Genomic DNA, 19,642 nt, shown 5'->3' with positions numbered 1-19,642 from the left:
ACGATGTTAAGGATTTTTCAAGAGGGTGCTTATCCAGGATTATCCACAGGAGTTTAAATAATCCAGTGACAAGTGTCCTTATACGAATGAGGCAGAGGATGATTTGACAGAAGAGGCAGCAACAATGTGACCACGGAGGCAGACTGGAAGTGCTGTGGGCCACCGGAAGCTGGAAGGGTCAGGGGACAGATTCTCCCCTGGAGTCATCACAGGGAGCACAGCCCTATTGATTCTTTGGTTTTGGACTTCTGACCTCCAGAATACATTTCTGTGAGAGAATACATTTCTGTTTGTGACACACTTTGTGACAGCAGGCAAACTCATCCATGGCTCATGGGATGAGGTGAGTCCTAACAGGGAAACCAGTTTGGCTTCATACCTGTTACTGGTTTTGCAACAAAATAACAGTCTCTTAAATTCCATTGTTAAGCACTCTGGTTGATCTTAGAACTGCATTCACACAGCAACATCTCTTCAGGATAAAAACAGAGCAACCCAAAAGTCATCATTTACATTAAAGAGCTTAATTTATTACCTCTGAAATTTTCCCTCCCTTCATACTTTCCACAGTTGTGAAACATGTTCCTTTTAGTGCCAAGAACTATACTATATTTAGTTTACTTTGCTATGTGTTTACTCCCGCACCAGAACACACACACTCACGTAGAGCTCAATGACTGCATGCACGGTTTAGCTACAGCACCACTACACAGGTCAGACTTCAGCTGGGCATTCTTCTGTTGATACTGCGGGCACTAAACCTGTTTGGAAGAAATCCAAACGCGTATTACAGAAAAAGTCAATGTTTTGGCCTCCATTAAAGTTCCTGCATGAAAGCATACCTTTTTTAACTCAGATGTATTGAGATGTGATTTACATAGAGTAAAACTTAACCTTTCTTTAGTCTACAGTTCTGAGTTTGAACAGACACCTAGAGTCTTAAACCACCCCATGATCAAGATACAGAACAGTCCATCATCCCAAAAAGTTCTTTCACAGCCCTTTGTAGTCAGCTCTCTTCCCTGGCTACCAGTGAACTCATGACAGGCACAGATAAGCAGAGCAGAGGTTGGCCTCTGGCTACCACTCCTGCCCTCCACACGGAGCTGCCTCTGCCTTGGCCACACCAGCCTGACAGGTTCCTTGTGCTCTCCGTGCTCCCACCCACAAGGTCTACCTCTATCGTCCCTTTCAGCTAGAACACACTTCTCTGTCTTCTGCACCTAGGTTACCCCTACTCATCCTTGAAATCTCAGCATTGACACCTTTTCCTCAAAGAAGCCTTTCCTGAGTAGCTCCAGTCCCTCTACATTGTACTGAGCACAGCGATTTTATATTTGTGTATTCTTTGATTAATGTCTATCTTCCCCTTAAACTTCGAGTTTCGTAAGGGCAGGGACCATGATCTTATGCTTAGCTTATAGTACGATCATAGGTATCCAATAAAGACTAAGTACATGCATAGATACCTTGAAACCAGCAATGTTCTAGGGGGTTGCTTTTGATTCTTTAATAAAAAAATCTTTGATTTTTTTTTTTTGATGTGATGATCTTAAACCATAAATCCTTTGACATTCCTCCCTCCAAAAGGTGGACTCTAATTCCCCTCCCACTGACTCAGTGACTTACTTCTAATGAATAGAATGCAGCAGAAGTGACAGCATCATAGAAGGCACTGCACCTTCTCCTTGCTACCCCCGGGGTCTCTCAGTCATGGGGCAGGGGATGCCAGTTGCCATGTCATGTAGACATGTGAGAGCAGCCTTATGAAAAAGCCCACGTAGTGAGTTACTGAGGCCTTCTGCCAACAGCCACGTCAGTGAGGGAATTGGATCCTTCAGCCCCTGTCAAGCCTCTGGGACTGCAGTCCTGGCCCAAGTCTTCACTGCACCCTCAAGAAAGACCCTGAGCCGGAACAATCCAGCTAAGCCCCTCCCATATTTCTACCCCGGGAAACTGTGTGAGATGTTTGCTGTTTCAGGCTGCGAAGTTGGAGGATCATTTGTTACACAACAGTAGCTGAAAGAACTGATAGGGGAAATAAAGAACAGCAAGTGGAGGTGACTTGTTCAAGGTCACACAACCAGTCAATGGTAGGTGCAGGATCCCTGCACAGGTCGTGTGGCTCCGAAGGGCATGTTCTGTGTCCCACACTGCGTTGCCTCCTCAAGATGCTTAGCCTGGCAAATGCAAAATCATCCGGCTGCAAGTATAAAATCTTTGCAAATTGGTTCATGTTACAGTTTTAGGAGGTTGCTTTGCGGAATGCCAAAGAAGCTGCTGACTGGAGGAGTTTCTGGAGAATGGTAAGTAAAAAGGCAATTCTAATGAAGAAGTTATACTGGATTGAACTATTTAGTCTTGGCGAAGACAATTTGTTGGAAGAGTAGATTGAGGCAAGTTTGTTAGAAATTAAAAAAGAGATAACTGGGGCGCCTGGGTGGCTCAGTGGGTTAAGCCTCTGCCTTCAGCTCAGGTCGTGATCTCGGGGTTCTGGGATCGAGTCCCACATCGGGCTCTCTGCTCACAGGGAGCCTGCTTCCCCCTCTCTCTCTGCCTGCCTCTCTGCCTACTTGTGATCTCTCTCTGGTCAAATAAATAAATAAAATCTTAAAAAAAAAAAAAAGAGATAACTTAAAAGTTGTTTTTCTTGGGGTGCCTGGGTGGCTCAGTAGGTTAAAGCCTCTGCCTTCGGCTCGTCATGATCCCAGGGTCCTGGGATTGAGCCCCATGTTGGGCTCTCTGCTCAGCGGGGAGACTGCTTCCTCCTCTCTCTCTCTCTCTGCCTGCCTCTCTGCCTACTTGTGATCTCTGTCAATTAAATAAATAAAATCTTAAAAAAAAAAAGTTGTTTTTCTTTAGCTCATTATTATGGTATTGTAAACCAGTTTTCACACAGTATAAATGCATTTTCCTAGAATGCTCATATTTTATATATCCAATATATTTATGTGTTTAATATTTCACATATTACACATCTTTAATAGTGTAAATATTTGTAAATATATTTGTAAATAGTGTAAATATTTAGTATATATGTGAAGGAATTACTGAAATTCAGTATTTTAAAAAAGATTTTATTTATTTATTTGTCAGAGAGAGATCATGAGCACAAGCAGGGAGACAGCAGACAGAGGAAGAAGCAGACTCCCGGCTGAGCAGGGAGCTTGATGTGGTACTTGATCCCAGGACCCCAGGATCATGACCCAAGCCGAAGGCAGAGGCTTAACTGACTGAGCCATCCAGGTGTCCCTTAAATACAGTATTTTGCTCATATTTCCTAGTTAACATTCCAAAGGCTCGTGCCTTGCAGTAGGCAAAGATTTCTTAAATAGGACACAAAAGCATGAATCTCAACATATAAGCTTAATTAGCCATTGCAAGCTATTTATCTGCATGGTGCCCAGTGGTATTGCTGTCTATGCTGATTAGACTGAATATCTTCAACCCATCACTCTAGAATGATTGACTCATTTCCCTTTCTCCTCTTATGCCTTTCCTTTTCCCAAATTAATAAAACATTCCTTTCATCTAATCACTCCACTCACTTTTATTGTCTTTCTTCATTAAAGCATTGTCACTAGTTCCCTCCTCACGAGTACTGGACTCTTTAAGCTACTTTATGTTGAGGTCTCCTGGCACTAGGATGCAGGAATGTTGCTGGGCCATGAAAAGGCCCGCAAGTGTGAACCAGAGAGATGTCTCTCCATCTGTTGTCAGCGATCCCGTCTTCATGTCTGTGGAGATTTGAGAATTGCTATTCAGTGGCAAACAACATGGAACACTTTCGTTTTCCCAATAACTTTGCTTTCAAGAATCTCAATTCACTCTGGAGCTGGAAAAAATTTAATTATGCCAAGTAGCAGCTCCTGGGTCTCTTTGGCTAAATTAAGCCCATTCCAGTGCTTGTCTTTAGAGTGGATTACTAAAATCTCAGCCTCCTGTCCAGTTTACAGCCCATCCCCTCAGTGGGAGCTCAGCTGTCTATGATATGGTGCTTGGCCTCTCTTCTCTATTCCTCTTGGGGCCTGCTTCCCACTGGTTGGATGAGTGGGGAAAGGGTTCAGGCATGTGAGCATGTGAGTGCTGGCACACTGGGGGTGACCATGGGGACACTGAGCAGGTCCAGTTGTTCCCTGTGGCTACTTTACCTACCACTGGCTACAAAATGCTGGTGTTGTCTGTGGCTGGGATGGGACTTTTGGGGACCCAATAAATAACCCCCCTTCCACTGGGAGGCAAACGTGGGACTCAGGCTACAGGAGACAGGAACACCATGGCAACTCCTGATAATGCTTCTACTGGCCTGCAGGGCTTATGGAGCTAAACACAGCAGGTAGGTCAATGCTCCATCTCTGCATCGGACAGATGGACCCAGTCATGGCTCCCAACACTGCCACTTTCTCTTATGGCCCTGCAGGGGTGAAGGTGACCATGCTTCCTTTCTCACAGCCAAGAGGGAGAAAGACAGTGCTGAGTGAACACATACAGTTCCTCTACCCCCAATCACCAATTGGCCAAATCCCTCTGCCTCCTGGGATGGGGAGGGTGTGAAACTAGAGGCTGAGAGAAGTCTCAACCAAATAGGGCAAAACCAATCAGAATGCACATGTATGAATATGCATGCACATTTTAATTTAATTTTATAAGCAATATAATGAAAGATATGGAAGGATACCTGGTAGGTGGCTCACAGCATTGCCCAGTTTGGGGGGTGGTGGGTGGGATATAATGTGAAAGCAGGAGAAGAGAGTATAGAGATAAGCCAAACAGGAAAAAAAAAATCACCAAGAAATAGTATGTACGGTGTGATCACTGTATATTTATGTGTGTGTGTGTATGTGTGTATATTTGCCTTAAGAAGTGATACTCAAGGGCACCTGTGTGGCTCAGTGGGTTGGGCCTCTGCCTTCGGCTCGGGTCATGGTCTCGGGGTCTTAGGATCAAGTCCTGCATTGGGCTCTCTCCTTGGCGGGGAGCCTGCTTCCTCCTCTCTCTCTCTCTGCCTGCTTCTCTACCTACTTGTGATCTCTGTCTGTCAAGTAAATAAATAAAGTAAAAAAAAAAAAAAAAAGAAAAGAAGTGATACTCAAAATTCTTCAACCTGTATAGCATGGTTCATACCCCCCCAGTTAAAGTAGACACCAAAGAACTGGGGCAGAATCCCTGAAAATTCTCTCACTGAACCAGGCATTCATCTGGAGTGGAGGGTGGCCCAAGGGGTTTTGGGAGAGAGACTGGGAGACCAGGGTGGTAGGATGGGATTTGGGGGCTGAGGGTGGTAGCCCTTGAGACGCTCAAGGCAGTAGCTATTCACTAACCCAATTCAGAAGCACTTCAATGTTTTGACAACATGTCCAGCTCTATCAATGCATTCTACTTGAATAACACACTTGTTGACTTACTCATAAGTTAAGGTCAAATTCTTAAACTGTAATAGGAAAGTTTCCTTCCTATGCTATGTTATCTAATTCAACTGGGAACAGGCACCGCTCATATGAAGAAAACCTGAATTCTGGGGGCCAGAGGAGCCACTTCAAAGCTTCACTCAAATGACTGGAAAGTTGAGGCTTGGCTGTTGGCTGGAAACCTCAACAGGGCTGTGGATTAGGGCCTTGGTTCTTCTCCATCTGGGCCTCTCCTCAGGCTGCTTGTGCTTCCTTTCAGCATGGTGGTTGGGTTCCAAGAGAAATCAGGAGGCGTCCGTTTATAATCAAAGAAGTCACATAGTGTCACTTCATTGTAATCTATTGGGCAGGGTAGTCACAGGGGCTCACCCACTTTTTAGGGGAGGGGACTAATACCCCACCCCTCCAGGGAAGGAGTGTTGAGGTCGTACTATAAGAAGAGTATATGGCAAGGAAGACACGGGAGGAAATACAATATGCTACAACACACTTCTGCTGTCTGTGATATCTACGGTCCATGTTGGCCTGGGTTCCAAAGGTCTCTGGTTTTATTCACGCTGCCACATGTAGGGAACAGATTAGCTAGTATAACCGAAAGATTGGAGGAAGAAGGAAAAAGTTAAAAATGCATAGGCAACCAAAATAAGAACTAAAGTGAACATTTGTGAAACTCCTACTTAACGTGGCAGGCGTTGTGCTAGGCGCCTCTCATAGATCCTTACTACTTTCAAGCTTTCAAGATCTTTATTAATTTATACCACAGTTGTGTGAGGTAGGTACTATCATTACCACTTGGCAGATAAGGAAATTAAGGCAGAAGAGCTATTTAGCAACTTGTCCAGCTATACAACCTGTAACTGACAGCAGGATGGCAATCCTGGGCTGCTTGACTTCAAGCACTATGTTCTTGCTACTATATTGTGCCTCTGAGAATAGAACATAAACACATTCTGTACAATGTTGCTATGTAGTTCATTTTGTTTCTTCTTCTACTTATATAAAAGATCCCCTTTTTTACCTCTCAAAAGGCTTAGAGTAAAATATGGCAAATAGTAGAGATGTATAAATGGGCTTCTCTTTTCCAAATAACTGACAAAGTCTTCTCAAGGAGCACATTAGATAACTTTCTTTTCAGTCAGTTCCCTAGTTATCATTTGTCCATGTAGGAATGTAGAAATTACTAGCTGGGGGATTAGATAAGAAACCCTTACTAGGGACGCCTGGGTGGCTCAGTTGGTTAAGCAGCTGCCTTCGGCTCAGGTCATGATCCCAGCGTCCTGGGATCGAGTCCTGCATCGGGCTCCTTGCTCGGCAGGGAGCCTGCTTCTCCCTCTGCCTCTGCCTGCCATTCTGTCTGCCTGTGCTCGCTCTCTCTCCCTCTCTCTCTCTGACAAATAAATAAAAAGAAAAAATCTTTAAAAAAAAAAAAAAAAGAAACCCTTACTAATTATTAAGCTAATTGTGTTATAAGGTAATGTAAATGTTAAGACATAGAGCGGAATTCAACATGGGAGTTTATTAAGTACAAAATTATGGGTACATTGTGATACAAGTGAAGTCCCAAGAAGCTTTGCATAAATGTACTTTGGGAATATGTATTAATATATTTTTTTAAAGATTTATTTATTTATTTAATTCGAGAGAGAGTGAGAGCGTTTGCACCTGGGGTTGAGAAGGGCAGAGGGAGAGGAAGGAGGAGAGCAGCAGACTCCCCACTGAGCATGGAGCCTGGGGTTCCATTTCATGACTCCGAGATCATGACCTGAGCCAAAATCAAGAGACACTTAACTGACTGAGCCACCCAAGCACCCCTGGAAGACATACTAATATTAGATGTACTAATATTAAATATACCATGGGACTCCCTGTTTAAAGAAAACGCACATTTCTCTTGTTGCAGCAGGGATTTCTCTAGAGTGGGACACAGATAATGGAGTTCATCATAATTAGAATGCCCCAGTCATTAACTAGGTGTGTTTAATCTGGGCATAAGGACCCCTGTTGCAATGATCAGGGAAGTTTTCACTGAGATACCTATTTATAATAAGATCTGGCATAGGTGATGGAGAGGATAAGAATGCCCCTCTTTCACCTGGTGCTAAATTCGAATACCCAGAGTGGTGGTGAATGACAGAGACTGAAAGGATGACACGTATTTTACCATAACCTAAACATAAATGCAATTCAACTATAACACAATATGTCATCAATTCTTGGGGCTACTGAGAGGCTTTTGACACTGACTTGGAAATTCAATTTCCCAGTGAGGCCTACTCTTTAAAATGAACAAATGATTGCATAGAATAGAAACATGCTAACTTACCTGGAAGAAACAGAATGGCTTCCAAGCTAGGAGAGCTCTGCAGTAATTTAGTATTTTCAGAAAGCACTGTGTCCACGAGAATTTAGGTAGAACTGAAAACAAACAAAAGTGGAGTCACTGGGGCAAATGTTGGTTGGGTCTATCTGATCATTGCCCAGGAGGAGGAAGCCTTAGTGCTAAGGACAGTATGGACCATTTTGGATGGTATGGTCCTATTCATTCATTCATTGAACTTTCTCAAGTGCCTCCCTGGCCAGGCATTATCTTACATGCTGGGAATATGGAAGTGAGTAAGTCAAAGTCCTCATGGAGTTCACATTCCAGTGGGGGAGGCAGTCAATACAAAAAAATAAACATATATACTAATAACATGAGGCCTGTGCTTCAAAAAACCTTCACAAGGTAGGAAGACAATGAATGAGGGAGATGATGAGAAAGGAATATGGTATTACTTTAGATGGAAAGGTCAAGAAAGGCATATCTGAGGTGACATTACGATAGAGATATTTGAATGAAGAAAGGAGGTGAGCCATATGAAGATTAGTGGGGTTAGATTGTTCTAAGTGAACAGAACAGCCAGTAGAAAGCTCAGAGGTTGGGGTGAACCTGTGTGTTCAAAGAACAGAAAGGCCAGTATGGGGAGTCATTAGTGCCATTTGCCAAAATGTTCTGGTGCTCTCTCCTTTTAGGCACAAAGTTGCATTATCTTGGTTCTTCTGTGGACGGGTAGGACTACACCTAGTGTGTTTTATTCTTATTTTGGACAGTGAGGCATGAGCAAAAATGACGTGCCATTTATGGACAGAGCCAGCATGCTGTCTAGAGCACTTTTTTCTGTCTCTGGCTTGATGATAAGTAATGCTTCAGACAGTGACTGCTCCAGCAACCACAATCTAAGAGGAAGACAACAAGGCAGGCAAGGTCCTTGGCTGACCCTCAAAAGACATAAATGCGAACAAAAAATACATTTTGTATTGTGTCAAGCTTCTTAGATTTGGAGTTGTTACTTCGGTCTGACATCACCTGTCCTGACCAATACCTGTCCTGGTCAATGTAACTGCTGGGGACAAAGCTAGAGGGAGGGAGGTAGATGTCATCTAAAGGATAAGCAGTGGACAGATAGCATAGAGCCTTGTAGATTATGGTACATTTGGGTTTCATTCCGTATGAAAGAAAAACTCTGGACCGAGTTTTGAGCAGGGGAATGACATGAAGATTTGCATTTGAAAAGAATCATTCAGTCATGTATGGGAAGTCCTTATTAGTGGGAAATACATAGTGAGGGTTTTAGGGATATAATGTCCTCAACTCGCTTTCGGTAAATGGTTCAGTAAAAATGTGTTTTAGTGTGTGTTGCTTATGTGCACATGAACAAGGAGTAAAATGGTAGTTGGTAAATCTAGATGAAGGGTAGGTAGGTGTTCATTGTATGCTTTTTAAACTTTTTTTGTAGGTTTAAATTTTTTTAAATAGGGGCCCTTGGTGGTTGAGTTGGTTGAGCGTCTGACTCTTGATTTTGGCTCAGGTCGTGATCCGGGGGTTGTGCGACAGAGTCTCTCGTGGGGCTGAAGTCTGCTTCAGATTCTCCCTCCCCCTTCTCTGCCCCTCCCTAGCTATACATGCCCACATGCTCTCTCATAAGTAAATCTAAAAAGCTTGGGGGATATCACTCTAGGGAGGTGCAAGATGGGATAGAAGAAAAGGCCAGGAAGGCTGCTGTGGGTAAGAGATGTGGGTAAGAGATGAGGTGATTTGGGCTGGAACAACAATTTTGAGAAATGGGTGGCTTTGAAATCTAATTTCTGTGTGGAGCCAGAAGGACTTGCTGATAGACTGGCAATGGGATGTGAAGTAAAGTTTAGAGTCAAGGTGTCTCTTAGGTCTTTGTCCCGAGCATGTGGGAGAGTGGTAGATGCCATTAACTGAGACAGGACAGCAGGGGAGAGCCAGCTTTAGGAGATGGGAAATAGCAATTCTGTTCTGGATAAGTTAAGGGTGAGTCTCCGAGTAGAGACTGGGTTGGCAGTTTGGTGAGTGAGCTGGGGCCACAGAGAAGAGGTTGTCTGGGAGAATAAAATTTGAAATCATCAGCATATAGTGGTATAGTGAGAAATCACCTCTCTACCTCTTCCCTATGTATGCCCTCACCCCAAAAATTACTGCCTCTACCCCTCCTAGTTTGTGTATTCACTTGGAGTTTAGGTTGCTACCAATTTATTACAAAGCTGCATTGAGTAACTATAATGATGATGTGAGAGGTGGTTCTCTCTCACTATAATGTGAGAGATGGTTCTTAAGCTGTAGGTTTTTTTTTCTTTGCTGGCCCTGATGACAGGAAAGACATATTCTATCCCTTTTGAGAGGGGGTAAACAATCTCTGATAAAAGTTTAGACTCAAACTGCATTCTTCTTCCCTTTCCCTTAGTCTGAAACATGGATACCATGCCACTCTACTTCTGGTATAATATGATTAAATAGCTCCCCTGCTAAAGTTGTTAGGGCTATTCAATAGTCTAATGCCTATTGTTTGGAGAATAAAAATAGCTTATGCTGGCTCAATGAAAAAAAGTCAGGAGGTTCATAAAAGTTATTGGGGGAAATGTATTTGTGGGAGGTAATCACATAACCTCAAAACACAGTAATAAAAAACTCAGTTGAGAAGTTACTGTGTATTTGTCCTTTCCCCCTTCCAGGGTGTGGTAGATTGTATTTTCCAAAATAGCAGCCTCACTATATCTCTTCCCACATGCTCTTCTAATAATGGGACACTGACACTCTTCCCACTGAGTGGTGGGGCCTATTTCCCTCTCCTTGAACTTCAGCTGACCTTTGTGACTGCCTGAACCAACATAATACAGTGGAAGCTGTCCAGCTAAGGCCAGGCAACTCCCACAACCCTGAGAGGGAATAATACAGTAGGTAAAATCTGTTAAGTTTTGAGGTTATTCATTATGCAGCAACAAAAAACAGGAACATGGTTTTGACTTTTAATCATTTTATATTTTCTTTGTTCTTGATCCTTAAATTTATATTCAGATTTTATAGCAATTTTATCTGTTCTTATTGCAGGTCACTTCAAAGCCTTTGTGGAAGAGGGCTTACATACAAATGTAATCAAATTTTTAAAGTGCTCCTTTGGGCAGCTCTTGTCGGTTAAGTGCCTACCTACGTCACGATCCCAGGGTCCTAGGACAGAGCCCACATTGGTGGCTCAGCAGGGAGCTTGCTTCTCCCTCTCCCTCTGCTGCTCCCCCGGCTTGTGCTCTCTTGCTGTCAAATAAATAAATAAATAAATAAAATCTTTAAAAATAATAATAATAAAGTGCTCTTCTGTCTAACCTGGTAATGTAAGCTCCCTAGTCTTATTCTATAAACGATAAAGATAACCCATGAAAGCTCTAGCACCACGTTTATGGGATTTAAAAACAAAAAAGAGAGATTTGAAGAGAGTTAAAAAAGCAAAGACTGTGGGGTGCCTGGGTGGCTCAGTCGTTAAGCGTCTGTCTTGGGCTCAGGTCATGATCCCAGTGTCCTGGGATCAAGCTCCACATTGGGCTTCCTGCTCAGCAGGAAGCCTGCTTCTCCCTCTCCCACTCCCCCTGCTTGTGTTCCCTCTCTCGCTGTGTTTCTATGTCAAATAAATAAATATGGTCCATATATACAATGGAGTATTATGCCTCCATCAGAAAGGATGAATACCCAAATTTTATATCAACATGGATAGGACTAGAAGAGATTATGCTGAGTGAAATAAGTCAAGCAGAGAGTCAATTAACATATGGTTTCACTTACTTGTGGAGCACAAGGAATAACAGGGAGGACACTGGGAGATGGAGAGGAGAAGTGAGATGGGGGAAATTGGAGGGGGAGACAAACCATGAGAAACTGTGGAGGACACTGGGAGATGGAGAGGAGAAGTGAGATGGGGGAAATTGGAGGGGGGAGACAAACCATGAGAAACTGTGGACTCTGAGAAACAAACTGAGGGTTTCGGAGGGGAGAGGTGTGGGGGGTTGGGTGAGCCTGGTGGTGGGTATTATGGAGGGCACATATTGCATGGAGCACTGGGTATGGTGCATAAACAATGAATTTTGGAGCACTGAAAAGAAATAAAATAAAATAAAATGGAAAATAAATAAATAAATAAATAAAATCTTTTTAAAAAAGGAGAAAAGATTGCTTTGTGTGGATCTATTCTACCTTGTCTGCTCTTTCTCCCCCAAAACATACCCTTTCCCATGAAACTTTGATGGCAATAATTATGACCTCATCTATGAGGATCAAATGACTAATTCAGTCAGTGAATAGTTCCTCAAGAGACATTTACAGGCTACTATTGTATGCTAGATATTAGACCAGGTACCAAAAATACAAAGACGCAGGCCAGCTTACAAAGGGACTTCTGGGCTCCTGATTACTTATAGTTACAAAATGCGTATCATACGCAAGGTCATGTCTAGGCATGTCTGGAAGTCTTTAAATGCCTTCAGTGATGGAGAAGTATTTAAAATAACAATAACAAAATAAAGCAGAACTATCAAATGATCTGACAGATAATTTAAAAAGTGAATGGAAAAAGTTATACAGCAATTTTACAGTAGGTTCATACATCTATGAGTTCGGTATAAGAAACAGAGCTAATTGGGGCACCTGCATGGCTCAGTCAGTTAAGTGTCTGACTCTTGATCTTGGCTCAGGTCTTGATCTCAGGGTTGTGAGTTTAAGCCCCATCTTGGGCTCCATGCTGGGTGGGAAGCCTCCTTAAAAAACAAAACAAAAAACCAGAGCTAACTTATTCTCTGCATAACCACAGAAATGAAAATATTATACTAACCTTAAAAAATGAAATTACAGTTAATATAAAAGATCATGAGATACCACAAGATAAGACATTACTCTTTTTAAGATGTTACAGTTTATTAATACATTCATAGTCACCACTTTTTAGAGATTTACTATAATTAGAATTTTAAAATCTGGTTTCCTAAATTGAATCTCAATCCAAGTAGTGTCACATCCATTAACTTTTCAAGAGTGGAGCATGAAGATGGGAACCACAGCTACTTGTTTACCACTGTGTATTCAGCATCTGGCCCACAGCAGGCACTAATTAAGAATTCGTTAAATTTGTGGTGCTCTTGGCTGGTCCAGTGGATTAAGCCTGGACTCTTGGTTTCAGCTCAGGTTGATATCTCAGGCTGGTGAGATCCAGCCCAGCCACAAGCCCCAAGCTCAGAGTGGAGTCAGCTTCAGACCCTTTCTCCCTCTCCCTCTGCCCTTCTAGCCTACTCTTTCTCTCAAATAAATAAATAAATAAATACACAAACAAAAGAACTTGTTGAATTTATGTATTGCAAACATGTATTTAAGAGAACAGATTAAATGTAGCAGTTTTATACAATAGGCAGGTCTGAATACTTGGTACAAACAGCCGTGTTTTGGGTGTTGCAGAGAACTACTAAAAGTAGAAGACACTGTCCTTCATGCAGAGTATTACATGCACTTAAAAACCTTTAAAATGAAATATAAATACTGCAAAATTCACATTTTTGAAATGAAGAATTTTCAGCAGGTCGCAGCTGCTTGAGCAGTGGAAGGAGCTGCAGCAGCCAGACAGCCCAGCTTCCGGAAGGCTCTGGTGCCCCCCACCCCCTGCAACCCGGCCCGCTGTGGCAATGATGCCACAGCTCTATCGACAGCACAGCGAAGGAGGAGCCCAAAAGGAGGTCAGACAGGTTGTCAGCTAAACCTGCTCCTGCGGAAGTGGAAACGACTCCAAAAAAAAAAAAAAAAAAGGAAAAGTAGGAAAGGCAGGATCCAAACTTAGGAGACCGTGGTATCTGGGAACTGCTACTGCTGTGCTACTCCAGGCGCGACTTTTTCCTAATGAAAAGCCATCCCCAGTTGACTCCACGGTCTTGTGACATTTTCAGTGTCTAAGATCGTGACTGTGAAAGTCTCAATCAGATGTCATACTTGCCTGAAACATAGAAATTTTCTATTTTCCTAAATTTTGTAATAGCAGTAACAGATTTTTGTTTTCTGGCCTGGGTAAAAAAAAAAAAAAAAAAAAAAAGGATATGGTAAACCTGGTTTTTTACGGTAATATAACATGTCACATTCATTGTGCTGCAGAATTTTAAAGACTTAAGAAGACTGAAAATACTACTAAGTCTAGCTTGCAAAGGAAATCCATTCTTGTGCTGTGTACGTCCCGGTTAGTGCTTGCTCGTTCCTTGCATACTGTGCTTATTATTCTTGACGATAATCCCAAAGCCACAGTTGAGGCCAGGAGAAAGGCAATGTGTAGGTTTTTGAGGATAAAGTTCTCAAGCTAAGGTGCAGTGAATCCGTGTGCAAGGGTACATACATCAGGACTTGTGTTCTTTGAGAACATAATGATTTAAATGTTGTGTTGGTTTGTTTTGCAACTATGTATAAGGGAGTACATTACATCCTTCTATTATAAGAAACTCTGAATTAACCCTAAACAACATTGGAGTTGTTTCCCTGGAATACATTCAGGATTGCATTGTTCAAATTGAAGGTCTCTGGAATGAACTTGCTCTTGAGTGTAATGTTTAAAAACTTGAGTTGGGAAAGCAAAGTATATGTAAATCATTGTAACTTTGGTATTGGGTGTAGTATTGAAACCACCTTCTGCAAAGATGTCACCCTTTTCAGGGGAAATTCACAGTATGATTAATTTCTGTACACTCAAAACCTAAGTGAGACTTTGGTGTTAGACCCCTTTTCTAAAAGTGGAAGCTTAGCACTGCATAATCAATTCTTTACTTAAACGTTGTACAGAGGGGCACCTGGGTGGTTCAATCAGGTGTCTGCCTTTGGCTCAGGTCATGTTCCTAGGGTCCTGCGACTGAGACCAGCATCTGGCTCCTTGCTCCGCGGGGAGCCTGCTTCTCCCTCTCCCTTTGCCGCCACTCCCCCTGCTTGTGCTCACTCTCCCTCTGTCAAATAAATCCATAAAATCTTTAAAAAAGCAAAAACAAAAACATACCAAATTAATGTAAAAGTCTCAAACTTTCCTTCAGGAGAAAGTTCTACTTTTTTAAAAAAAGTATTCAAAGAAGGTATAAGCAGAGTATGTTAACAGTATTTCTCATAACAGAAAGTAAAACAGTAACTCTGTATAAAAAGTTAAGTAAACCAGGAATTTTTCAAAAAGGCCAAAAAAATAGCGGATCTTGTTGCATAATGATGGAGTAATAATAATATTATTATTACACATTTTTGAGTTTTTTTTTTTTTAATAAACCAATTCGCTTAAGTACTAAAGAAAGAAAGAACAAGAAGGAAGGAAGGAAGGAAGGACTTTCAAACTATTTATTACTCTTGAACTCTGGCTATGCACCAAATACAAGAAAAGCCAGCACATACATCAATTATTTTTACAAGCTCTTAGGGGACAGGAAAAAATGACAGAATGCATTTCACAACCTTTCTGAAACTAACTTTTAACTACAGAAATGAAAATAAGTTTATAGTGCACAAAGTCATATTGCCAGTTATATATTCAGTGGTGTATGGATAGTGAAAAAATATATCCAGGCTTTCCCACATAAAATGGATATAAATAAGGGGATATTTAAAAGTAAAGACTAATTTATATGCTTGAGGAAAAAAAATCAAGACTTTTATTCACTGCTTTAGAAATTATGAGTAGAGAAAATAAATTATTCTGAATGAAGCAAATACTGAATTTTGTATTTTAAACCTTTAATATAGGATGACACCTGAAGACTCCATCCAAATCTCAGATTAAATGATTCTATGAACTAAATAAATACGGAAAGGTGAGGACAGATGAAGAGAGTGAAAGAAAATACAGAAAAGCAAAAAGGTCCTATAAGGAAACACCCTCCCATATATACACGAACTAACACAGAGCTGAGACAGGCACCTGTAAGAGGAAGAAAGACACACTTAGTCAGATCTTGGCTTCCCCGTGTGGAAGGCTTCCTCCTCGGAATTGTTCCATAATATTTTCTAGTATTTGTGTCTGAATGTCTGCCAGCCTCCTAGTGTACTTATTCTAAAGGCTTTTTAAGTTTTGATGTTTTCCTAACTAGACTGAATTGATTTGAGAATCAGTTGTCACATCCTTCTTTATTGCTTGAGTTGAATTAAAATTTTGGTTAATAAGAAACTTCCAATTTTATACTTCCTCATCTGAATCTTGGTCATACATTTCCCGAGGATGTCTCCTAATATTGATTACTAAATCAATGGTTAAAATTTTTGTTAAACACTGAAGAACTGAAGTTAGTAATTGGTATTTACCAGCTACTGATTCCAAACCTGTCTGACTGCTCACAATGGGTTGATTGGTTTGTAGTGCACGGAGAGTTCTTATATATATTTGTGGAAAGCTATACTTTCCCTTCTTAGACTTATACAGGATTTGGGGAATGCCTAAAAGAGCATTAGCTATTATCATGCTAACCATAGTTTCTCCTGACTGCTGACATTTTCTGGTATAGTTGAGAAGATAGTAATGTAACAGGATCTCAAAATTACCACCCACTGGCAAAACACAACCTGCTGGTAGAGTGGAGCAGCAGTAACTCTGGGAAGTACACATCTCCAGTGACTTCTCTCTCACTGGCAACATGTTTCCCTTTCCAGCAATTTTTGTGACTTGTAAATTTTCAGAGGAAATTTCTATTCCAGTGTTTTCTGCTGTTGAATTAGCAGAATTACTCTCAATAAATGGTTCGTTGTCATCAATTGTCCTGGTTTTAGTTGGAGCTAAACATCTCAGTGTTTCATTTGTCTGGTATGTATCTGTTGGTGTCACTTTTGGTGTGGAACATGGAATACAGGTTTCTAATTCTACACTCGGAACTACCAAATTTGAATATACTTTTAAATATGTTTGAGTTTTTGCCAGATTACCTTTGTTCTTTACAACTGTGCCCTGATATGGCCTTTGTATTAAGCCATTAACAATTTCTGGCAATGGATTACTTTCTCTGCTATCCTTATAAGTAAGAGGACTTGATGTATGGTTTTGATCACTGGTTTGTATCATGTAATTTAGATCAAGATCTTTAAACAGCTGTCGAAGCATTTTAAATGCTCCACGTAAAGCACCTTCATGTTGTTCAACAAGACCCTGCACTGGTCCACAGAGAACTATACAGTGTGGTATAAATGAACATGTGCTAATCAAACCAAGATGAACATACCTTTTGGATCTCAAGATAAGGGGCTTACAAAATTTCACCAAAGCCGTGTTACAGATTTCATACTGGGAAGAGGCCTGTGGTAGTATAAAGGGAGAAAGACCTATGATCCTCCGGATAAGAGAAACTTCTTCCGGTGATAAACACTCTACCACTGATATGCCATTCAGTCCGGCATAATAAGTAACTAAGTCCGGCTGTTTCACACTAGACAGGAGCAATTTTACATTTTGACTCTGTAAATGTTTCATTATTGCTTTTGTCCTTTCCATAATCCAAAACTGAGAGGTCTGAAACTGTGCTTCTGAATTTAGAATAAACTCTGATGCAGAAGCTGAAAAAGGAGGCTGAATGGTTTCTGTTACTATTACTATTCTTATGTCACCATCTGCTGGACAGTATACAGAAAAGTCTCTGTGAAGCACAAGCCCAGCTATGATCCTGGAATCTGAGACAGGAAGGCCGGTGATGCCAACATTCAACTCTACAAAATAGTCATCCACTAAGTCAAATACTTCTTCAAACCCACTTTCACAAGCCATACACTTGAAAAAGTAGTTACACATCAACTGTGAAATAAAGTAGTGATTATTTCTCCCCACTCTTCCGCAAAAGTATGCTTCTAGGAGCAGCTCTAAAGAGCTCCTACACAATGTTCTCTCTTTAGTGGATGAAGAAAAGATGGTTAGAAAGTGTTTACTTAAGTAGTGGTCCATTATATAATCTAATATTTGTGTCTGAAACGTCAGAAGAGCTTGAGAAATAAATTTCCACTGACAACAATTTTTCCAATGCCTTCTATGGGTATGAGTATTTTTGGAAACCAAAGAATCCTGTTCTTTGTCTATGACTGTATGAAGTCCTCTGAGTAAATGACAAAGAAAGATAATAAATGTCTTAGCACCATCTCCTGTTTTTCTTAGATGACTGGAAACACAGGCCACCACCATCCTGTACAGAAAAAGAAAGAAAGCAACTCAGATTTTCAGAGGGCTTCCTTCACACACGTAAACCAAGTTGAAACCATGGTTTCACAACTAAGGTCGTAAGACTTTAATGACTGATGTTTTTAGTTTTACTTTTTACAAAGTTTTACTTTGTTCTATTTTAAGATTCTGGGGTTGGGTGGAGCGAGGAGGGAAATAAATGTTCTTGGGTGTTTGGTAAGATTTGATTTCCAAAAGAACGTTCCATGGGACAACGCTCGATCCCTAAGCATACACTGGTTTCGCCCAAGGTGTCTTCCCGGGAGCACAGGCTAAGGGTTCAGGGAGATGGCCTGAGGTGCTCCGCTCTGGGTAGAAGAGTAGGACAAGAGTACCTGGCTATGGGACGCTGTTACGAGCTGGAAATGTGCGACGCGGGTACCTGGCTATGGGATGCTCTAAGTGTAGCGCCTCCAGGAGGCAGCCTCCACTCCGGCTGATCAGCACCTCGCCGGTGGGCTTCGTACACAGAACTTGCCGCCCCTCGGGCCCCACGCAGCGGCTCAAGATGGTCTCCAGCACTTCCGTCACCTGCAACGCCGCCTTCGCAGAACCGAGGACGGCCATGGCGCGTAAAGTTGGAGGAGCTTGCGGCGGAAAACCTGCACCACCAGGGAGGAGAGAGGCCGGACGGCCGGAAACGGAAGAGGCGGGGAGGAGGTCAAGCGCCGGGGCTGCTGGGCTTACTCCCTTACCGCCCACCGGCCGAGTATCCCGCTGTTCGGCCACCGGTCCCGATAGTCCGCGAAGCTGGAAAAGTGGTCAGGGCTTCTCAGGAGCTGTATCTGCACTGGAAACTGCCAGCCCTTCCCCTGCTCCCTGAATGAATTTATTCCCAGCAGTGGCTTCAAGTGCCACCAAATCTGTCTCCCAGGAAACGCCCTTCCTTCCCGGAAGTCCGCACGCTAGGGGAGCCGATGTGGAGGAGAAATGGGTAGCCTCGGTGGAACCGGTTTCGTGCCCCACCCCTGACAAAATCTCTGCGTTGGACTCAGGAGTATTCTGTCCACAGTATCACCAGTTGCTCTCCTAACCATCACAAAATCAGTGTCTAGATGCAGGACAGCGGCAGGCTTTCCGCTTTCTGCCGGGGACCTTGCCACATTTCCTGGGCGCGGATTTTTGAAAACCCCAGCCACCACACTTTTTCTTTAGCAGAGGAGACAGATGTGAAAACAGCTACATGGGCGATCACTAGTATGCTTTAAAAACATAGTGGCCTGAGATTGTTGGATACAACTGCGTAAGAAAACAGAACACACTTTCATATATTAAGCCGCATTTTTTCTCTCTCAAGGATGAAATGGTTAACCATACTGGTTTAGGACTTAGACCTCGGTTTGCTCTGACATTTATCTGTGACATTCAGTAAGTAAACTTTTTTGCCTCCACTTTTCTTTAAAAATGGAGATAATAGATACATAAACGGAAAACTCTCACAAGGTTTTGCAGAGTGATGATGTTTGCAAAGATTTTTTTTTTTTTCTACGATGCCTGGCATATATACCAAGTACTCAACGGCCAACTATTTATAGCACACACCCTCCCCCATTACTGTGATATTCACTAATGTATGGACCCACTCCAGAAGAAAAGGATTCTTTTGTAAAGTGCAGAAAAGCCAATTAGGAAGATAGGTAATACGGGACACCTATGACAGTGCAGTCAATATTAGACAATTAACCATCTTGCAGATTTTTCATTGAGGTTAAACAATGA

The 19,642-nt window shown here is 42.0% G+C and overlaps 1 protein-coding gene and 1 long non-coding RNA gene across 3 annotated transcripts; both read right to left on the bottom strand.

The window, feature by feature from the left end:
* Positions 1-502: 502 nt before the first annotated feature.
* Positions 503-10,920, bottom strand: LOC111142255. The gene is made up of 3 exons (XR_002640254.1): positions 10,897-10,920; positions 7,732-7,823; positions 503-761 (listed from the first exon to the last, which is right to left on the bottom strand). It is a non-coding gene; the product is annotated as an uncharacterized LOC111142255 (long non-coding RNA).
* A 4,429-nt stretch (positions 10,921-15,349) lies between these two features.
* Positions 15,350-18,555, bottom strand: LOC111142143 (Bardet-Biedl syndrome 10). Of its 2 annotated transcripts, none has more exons than XM_022495126.1 (2): positions 18,306-18,555; positions 15,350-17,888 (listed from the first exon to the last, which is right to left on the bottom strand). In XM_022495126.1, the coding sequence occupies exons 1-2, from the start codon at positions 18,488-18,490 to the stop codon at positions 15,908-15,910; spliced, it is 2,166 nt and encodes a 721-aa protein (XP_022350834.1). In that variant the 5' UTR covers positions 18,491-18,555; the 3' UTR covers positions 15,350-15,907. The 2 variants fall into 2 exon arrangements, with proteins under 2 accessions (XP_022350834.1, XP_022350835.1); XM_022495127.1 differs by having other exon boundaries at positions 18,259-18,370.
* Between the last annotated feature and the right edge of the window lie 1,087 nt (positions 18,556-19,642).

The sequence above is a fragment of the Enhydra lutris genome, unplaced genomic scaffold, assembly GCF_002288905.1.
Source record: "Enhydra lutris kenyoni isolate GAN:26980312 unplaced genomic scaffold, ASM228890v2 scaffoldscaffold7, whole genome shotgun sequence".
NCBI lineage: Eukaryota > Metazoa > Chordata > Mammalia > Carnivora > Mustelidae > Enhydra > Enhydra lutris.
This window is presented reverse-complemented; position numbering and strand designations above follow the sequence as displayed.

Coding starts and splice junctions, on each gene's coding strand:
- LOC111142143 (XM_022495126.1), bottom strand. CDS start 18,490: ATGGCCGTCCTCGGTTCTGCGAAGGCGGCGTTGCAGGTGACGGAAGTG. Junction 17,889..18,305: donor TTAGAGCATCCCATAGCCAG/GTACCCGCGTCG, acceptor TTTTCTGTACAG/GATGGTGGTGGCCTGTGTTT.